The 8021-nt window shown below is 37.0% G+C and overlaps 1 protein-coding gene across 1 annotated transcript in view; it reads right to left on the bottom strand.

Annotated features, from left to right (window-relative positions):
- Positions 1–1066: 1066 nt before the first annotated feature.
- The window catches only part of SYT2 (synaptotagmin 2), a 224737-nt gene continuing 217782 nt past the window's right edge, over positions 1067–8021 (bottom strand). Inside the window, exon 10 of the mRNA XM_073561058.1 lies at positions 1067–7232. Within this exon, the coding sequence (XP_073417159.1) occupies positions 7026–7232 (207 nt within the window). The 3' untranslated portion in view covers positions 1067–7025. The remainder of the gene's footprint in view (positions 7233–8021) is intronic.

Below are 8021 nucleotides of genomic sequence, written 5' to 3'. Positions count from 1 at the left end.
ATTCATTCATATTTTTCATATTCCTATAGGAGATCTTGGGATTATTAATTTGCAATTATTTGATCTCAGTAGAAGAAAGGGAATTAAACTATAACTTGGATAAATACTTCTTCGTTTACAAGACTATGTCTTCCACTGATTTGGGTAATAATATTTGTAACTAACACCTGTCTGCGTCTACTTGGGTTTTGGTAGCTTTTCTAAAAATCCAGATAAATTGTAAATCAATACCTATAGTATTTTTAACCGCTTAGGCTGGTTTCACACTTGCGTTTTTTTGCGCTGTATTTTAGCGCTAAAAAACGCATGCGTTTTTTTCCTAGATTTTGCATGGGATGCGCTTATGTGCGCATACACATGCGTTTGTATGCGTTTTTACGCGCATGCGTTTTTTGTGGTGTGCGCTCGGGCGCACAAAATGCATCCTGTTGCATTTTTTGGGCGTCCGACTTGCCTAAAAAAAACGCATGCGCACAATGCGTTTTTTTACAGAAAGACACCCATTATTAGTCTATGGGTGCACATATGTGCGCATTGGCATGCTCATGTATGCGTTTTTTTGCGCATGCGTTTTTTTGTTGACCATTAGTTAGACAATGGAATTTAGGGGTTTGGGTTAGAGTTAGGGTTAGTTAAGGGGGTTTAGGGTTAGGGTTAGTATGGTTTGGTTAAGGGTTAGGGTTAGTTAGGGTTTAGGGTTAGGGTTTGGGTTAGGGTTAGTAGGGTTTGGTTAAGGGTTAGGGTTAGTATGGTTTGGTTAAGGGTTAAGGTCAGGGTTAGGGTATGGTTTGGTTAAGGGTTAGGGTTAGGGTTAGTAAAGTCATGGTTTGGGTTAGTGTGAGGGGCCAACTAATGTTGGAAAAAAACGCAAACGCGGTAAAAACGCACTAAAAACGCATACAAATGCATAAAAACGCTGCGTTTTTTTCATGCATGCTCATAAAAATGCTTGAAAAAAACGCAGCATTTGTATGCGTTTGTATGCGTTTTTTTGCGGGAAAAACGAGCTGCAAAACAAAGCAAGTGTGAAAGTAGCCTTAGAATAACAAAAAAATAATGTAATGCGTTTGTTTTAATATTTCTTTATTAAGGAGACATCTTACAAAATAACAAAGACGAAACAATGATTTGTCACAAACATTGAACATTTTGAGGTGAGCAGGAAAGCACAGCCCCAAAGATACCTCCCAATAACTTCACCTCATTCATCTTCAGAAAACACTGAGACAAAGACAGTATACATGCATATTTATTCTGAGTGCACCCTCAAAGGAACACTTCTCTTGGAAATTATGGCTTTTATATCATAGCAGAAATTATTATACAGACAGCACAAGACACAGAAGGGATTCATCCTTGGGCCAGGGTAAAGGCCATAATCTATTGCATTGGTACATGGCCATTAACATTTAGCAGTTTACAAGACATCACCCACACATTAACAAATTGTAAAAATTGATAAATTGATTAAACACTGACCCGCCCATTTTCAACATGTATCTATATTTTTCTATATATCATCTATTATATATATATACATATATATATATATATATATATATATATATACCTATGTACTTTAATTTCTTCTTGGCATGCATACATTCAAAAATATAAGTAAAAACATAAGTTAACTCTTAGATGTATTCAAATAGCTATATTTTAAAACCTTTATATTGCCTATATTATCAAACTCATCTTTTATGAGCCAAAGGCTATGCGTACACTAACAGTGACTGTCTTTAAAGAAAAAATCTGGCACCACAGTACATTAAAGTAGGACATAAACGGATGGCAGTGGGACAAATTGAATGCAAAGGTGTAGCGTGCAGGGGAGGTTGGGGTCCATGCCCCGGTGACTTGGAACAATAAGTCACACTGCCTTGGTTAGAGGATTTAGGATGAGAGCAAAGAATACAGTATATGTTTGCCCTGGGTGAGGTCTTGCTATGGTGCCCCTGAATCTATGTCATTGTTTTTTTCATTAAAGACAGGCACAAGTAACAGTAGAAGAGCACGTGTAACTAGCCTTATTGTTAACCTGTTTACCCCATGGCAAAATCAAAGTCAGCACACACTATAGGGTTACACTTTTAGCTGAATATTTTTTTATCCAAACTAAGATGTTTCAGATCACAAAAATATATCATGTCAGTAAACAGGTTAAGAGATGAGTAAATATTTGGTCTCAATCAATATGTGCGGCACATAGTTATGCCCCATGCTGTTATGTATAAAGTGTTACATGCATACTATATACAAGATATCAAACATACATCCAGCTCCTGACCACCCACTCACTTCTCTGACCATACAGAATGTGAAGTATGTGCCATAGTGCTCAGCATGCATAATATAGCTGCTTTACTGTCTTCTTTCTAGTCTACCCTGTAATGCCCAACCCATTTCTACATTACGACCCATTATCTTTCCTCTGCCGAATCTATATGGCATGCTTTACCTTTATTAAACTCTGAAATTGCAAAAATAAACCACTTGCTAGCTTTTGTCATTTCTTTGTAAGCAACCGAGTTTGGCTGTAAATGTTATTTCACATGAAACATATTATCTAATTCTACAAGTTTACCTACATAACTCAATAATCAGCACTTAAAATCTTACAGCTACCATTTGGAATAATTGAAGCAGTGTATTCCTACAAGTTATAGGTTTTATTCCAAATCAATAATGTTTTGTGCAGTGTGAAATGTACTGAATTGTTCTTAATAGTGATGAGCAAGCGTGCTGGGATAAGGTGTTATCCTTGCATGCTCATGTGCTAACCTAGTGTCTCCAGTGTGCTCGAAAAGTATGTTTATGTCCTCATGGCTGCATGTCTCGTGGCTGTCAGACAGCCGTAACACATGCAGGGGATACCTGTTTGTTAGGGAATCTCCGCATGTGTTGCGGCTGTCTAACAGCAGCGGGACATGCAGGTGCGGGGACTTGAACATATTTTTCGAGCACACACAAGACACTAAGTTAACACCCGAGCATGCAAGGATAACACCTTATCCCAGCACATTCGCTCATCACTAGTTCTTAACTGCCAGAAGCTTGTACCGGGCAATAGTATAGTGTGAAGTATAGTACAACTCGTATGCTAATGACATTAACATGTCACGTTACCTGCTGATCAGAAAAATACATTTCAACAAGTTAGAATTACAATAAACCCTGGCCTTATTATGAGTTTCAGATTTTATTGTACAAAAATTGCATTAGGAGGATTTACCAGCATAAAATGACTGATCAAACCTAGCGATCGCTGCACTCGTGACATGCCAGAGCAGTTCAGTGCACGTTCCCGCCTACTTGAGTGTCATCTAGCTTTGCCCTTTTCTGCCTCCTCTAAAATTAGAGCTGTCAATGAAGGAAGAAGGGGATTGAAATTGATGCACAACAAGAGTGTGGGAAGGTGATCTTAGTCGTTTGGCCACACCAAGGGTGCAAAGGGCGCCTGTACTTCATTTGTTCAGTTATTTTGGGCCGACCATTTCTCTTTTAATGTTACTGCAGTATTATTACTTTGTATGACATAATAAATCCCTGCAATGTTATTTACTTAAAGTGTTGCTGATCTCAAAGTCAGGACTTAATGGAGATGGGGACAGGTGCAGAATATTCTTCAGGTCCTTGGTGGGATCTAAAAAGCCATTTTAACTTAGCCAGGGTATTTAGATAACAAACTAAAGCAACTATCTGAAGCTTTGTCCTGGGTAAAGGAAAGCCTAGCTGGTCATTGGAAAATTAACGTTTGCAACCTGCATTTCATGTGACCACTCAACTAAAGTAACCTTCTTACAGAACTCGTCACTCTTAGCACACATCCATACCACATGGTCACATGCAATAGATAGCAGATGCATGTAAATTATTTATGACCTTGGTGTCCACTTTTCCATTAGTGTATAGTACGGATCTACAGGTTCTGGATGCAAAGTTGGCCAAAAAGATTATAAAGGAATCATTTTCATGTCTCTGCTACTAGTTGCTTATGCCGGAATAAGCTTAATTTATTTCCTTTCATTTTCTGGATATGTGCTTAAATAAAACATCTTACGACATTGAGTATCAAAAAGTCCATTCTATGAATTAAAGTCTTTTAGTATTTGTGCCTCTGGGTTTCTTGATGCGCTCCTCACCTTACACTTGTCTCTCTCTTGTCAACTATTTTGACAAACATACTTTGGCAACACAAGAAACATTTTTGTTTAACAAAGTTTTCAAGGAAAACTTTACTTATGTTAATTTACTAAAATTTCAATTTACTATAATTTCAATCAATTTTCTGTGTTATGTCTGCTGTTGGTCAACATTAATGCACTATATTGGGAAGTAGAGCGTCCACTACCACTAGATTAAGAACCTCTACAGTATGCCATGGTACTGATCACAACTGATGACATTCATTCTCATAGCAGCAAACTGCCTTCTTTCTTAGGGCAGGGTGAATGTTAGTATAAGTGTCCTATTGGACGTCATAACAACCTATAACACTATCAGGGCGGGCATAAAAATGCAATGACCTGACTGGTTGCTGCATGCAATAACACTGGAGCTGATCTGCTGCACACAAGAATGGCCTCTACATAGCATTTTTTTGCACCAGGTGTGGCCCCCATTGATCTGATATTCATCACTTCTCTTAAGGACAGGTCATCAATATTGAAATAGTAGAATGTTCCTTAAACAAGTAATGAAAAATTAGCTACCTGAATATTTCTTTTCCTATAACTTGTTTCTTACAACCAATAGAAAATTGACGAAATCCTATTAGAGTGCATGCATTTTTCAGGTTTTTGCATCCTGCTTTGAAGTGTTTTAAATTAGAAACCTGACGTATTGAAAATGTGTTCCAATATACAGAGAACTTGTCATAAAGTGATAGGTGACTGAACGTATATATATATATATTTATACACTGTTCAAAAAAATAAAGGGAACCCTGGACACTCTTACTGAGCACACACATGGATGTTAGTGTAGTGACCTTCCTACTATTTCTACCTGTTGTTTATTCCATTGGCACAACAGCAGGAGAAATTGAATCACAATCAGTGTGATTTCACAGAAGTGTGACTGACTTGGAGTTACATTTTGTTGTTTAAGTGTTCCCTTTATTTTTTTGAGCAGTATATATATATACACACACACACTGCCTGCATGGATCATTTACATAATTGTTGGGTTAATATTAATTAGCAGCCCACAGAAGCTGAATATTTGGGCACATTTTGTAACTTCATTAGAGATGGAAAACATTTCATCTTTTGCAGAATGTATATAATGAGATCCACAGAGGTTCTTGCTGCTGTGGATTTTGCTAAGGATTTTTTGGCCCTTGTGCATGTACCCTAAATGTTAAGCTACACTTTATTAAGTTCTACAGTATAAACTCTTCTACAACTCACTTACCAAGACACAGTTAAGATATTCCTTTTGGCTGCACCTAATAATGATCGATTTAAAAAATATTTTGCATACAAAAACTTGACGGAGTACATTAGAAACCCATTCTAATATAATCATTTTTGAAGCTCTTGGTGTTATTCATAAAAGATAAAAAGGATAAGCTCTTTCAAGTAATTGCGTGGTCATTTAGAACCCAAGATTTCTATGAAAATAGGATTTATTCATAAGCCTACACAACCATATTACCACTTTCCTTGGCCTCTCTATAAGATTCAGTTCTATATTTTTCATTAAACAATTATTCCCATGATATAGAAAATATATATATTAAAATAAATTAAACTACATAATAGTCACTAAACAACCAATATATGTAAGTTATTTTTGTACATTTCTTTTATCCTTCAGTTGCTCTTCTTTTGGGTTTATCACATGAAAGTATTTATGCCAGAAATCACGTAGCATACTTTTGACACTTTAATGAGAATTTTCGTCCAGAGGCCACGGAGAAGATGTGTCGAATTCATTAAGTGACATATGCCTCTTAATGAATATGGTGCATCCTTCTCCAAAGCGCCCTTTAATCAAGACTGGCATGTATAAACCATTCTTAATGAAGCGGGCTCTTTGTCATATGGTTCCAACAAAATTGGGAAAAACAGCTACCTCAACTGACAAGCCATTAATTGGTTGTCTCCTCTTCTTTTGTCATGTCCATTTACAATAACCAACTGCTTTGAGCGGCATTTTAAATAGCAATATTTTCCTTATCTGTTGCTTAATTAGTACTTAGTAATGTTATGACCAGCATTATTATAAGTAGTTCACTATTTCTACCAGGTATTATTAATTCATTCCAATAAGCGATATTACTTAGGAGAATAAGTACTGTACCTAGTTACATCATTGATAAGAGCCTTTTTCTAAAAATATGGAAGACGTTTCAATGAAGGGAGCATGCCTAAATGTGCTCCCTCGTGGAAATACAGCAAAATATAAAATAACAATTTTGAGGTTTATCTTGTTGTAGTGACCTCTTAATCACAATGCATTAATGTGTACGTGTACAACAGGAACATCGGGATGAAACGCTAATCTCACTTCTGACATCCAGCGTAAGAAAATGTCTATCGCCTGTCAACCTATAAGTATACTGAATGTTTCTCAGTCCTTAACAAGTTTTCTTTTTAAAAAAAAACAAACAACATAAAACATATGAAATATATTCTTTAACAATTCACCTAATGGAGATGGATGTATTTACTGCGTAACTGTCAAAGTGATTGTATATATCAATATTATGTACGCATCATTTTGGAAGACTAATATGTCACATGTTTCCTTCATCTTACTTAAGAAAACAATACAAAATTGCAGAGAACACATAAAAGAGTGAGGCATAGAGCCAAACTTTGCTTTTGAAGTTGACCCACAGAAACTTCAAAAACGTGTACCGAAACTGCATTGTTTTCCGATGACACTTCTTTATGTGTTCGTTAAGTCTTGGCTGCTGTGTTGTAGGGAGAGCCGGTGAGTTAGCAGAAGGTGCTTATAGTCTGCATAGCAGAGTGTGAAAGGGATAAGGGGAAAAGATGTGTAGAAAGGGCTCATTATTTCTTGGAGCCCAATGCAAGGTCCACCTCCTCTTCTGGCTTGAGTGGATGCCACTGAGCAATGGGACGTCGTGGATTAGCCAGCATGTCAGACCAATGACGAAGCTCAGTTCCTGAGGCGCTGCATCCAACAAAGATCTTGCCGATTGCCTCATTCTTACCTAGCTTGTCGTAGTCCAAAACAGTAATCACAACTTGCACTTTCTGTGAAGAATATGAAAAAAGAAAAAAATACACAGGAAAGGAATAAATGTATCAGTAACCTAATATAAATAAGTAAATTATGCAGTTCTACACATTTGTTGTTCTTCCAGCGAGATATGCTGATTACATTTCTTTTTACTGCACAGACATCACCTAAAAAGTTCTAGCTACAGTCATAAAAAGGCCACCATCCCATAGTTAGATATTAGAGAAGTTTGAGTATTTCCTGCATTCGCTCAGCAGAGGGACTTCTGGCACACCCAAAAGGTAAAAGCATAAATACATGTTCCATTACGATTGCCAAGCTAATATAAGGTCTTTTTAATATTTTATTACTTGTGCAAAAAAAACCAAATAAAATAACTTTTGTGTCACTATGTTCTAAAAGCCCAAACTTTAACAAGGTTTTCTAATAATGTAATAAAATGACCCCATAACGTAATTCCAACAGCAGCCCATCCAAGACATGTGTCCAGGTGGGCTGCAATCTGAAGAAACACAGCTCCCGAGACCTATATCTTAACTGACGGTTGAGCTGTATAATAAACAGCAGACATACTGGTAACCTGCTGGAGAAGGGCTGTGACAGTAGAAGAAATAAATCTTCTCCTCAGCTGACTGAGGCTGGAGACCTTTGCTCAGTCAGTTGAATGGTATGTGTATTTACAATACAGTTCCTTTGTCAGTTGAGACAGTTCTTTTGAGCTGAATTTCTTCAGACTGCCGCCTGCCCACAGACGTGCCATTTAAATTAAGCAACCTAGCCCATTTTATAGATTTTTGGAGAAT

The sequence above is a fragment of the Dendrobates tinctorius genome, unplaced genomic scaffold, assembly GCF_039654945.1.
Source record: "Dendrobates tinctorius isolate UK_male_01 unplaced genomic scaffold, ASM3965494v1 ptg000312l, whole genome shotgun sequence".
Taxonomy (NCBI): domain Eukaryota; kingdom Metazoa; phylum Chordata; class Amphibia; order Anura; family Dendrobatidae; genus Dendrobates; species Dendrobates tinctorius.
This window is presented reverse-complemented; position numbering and strand designations above follow the sequence as displayed.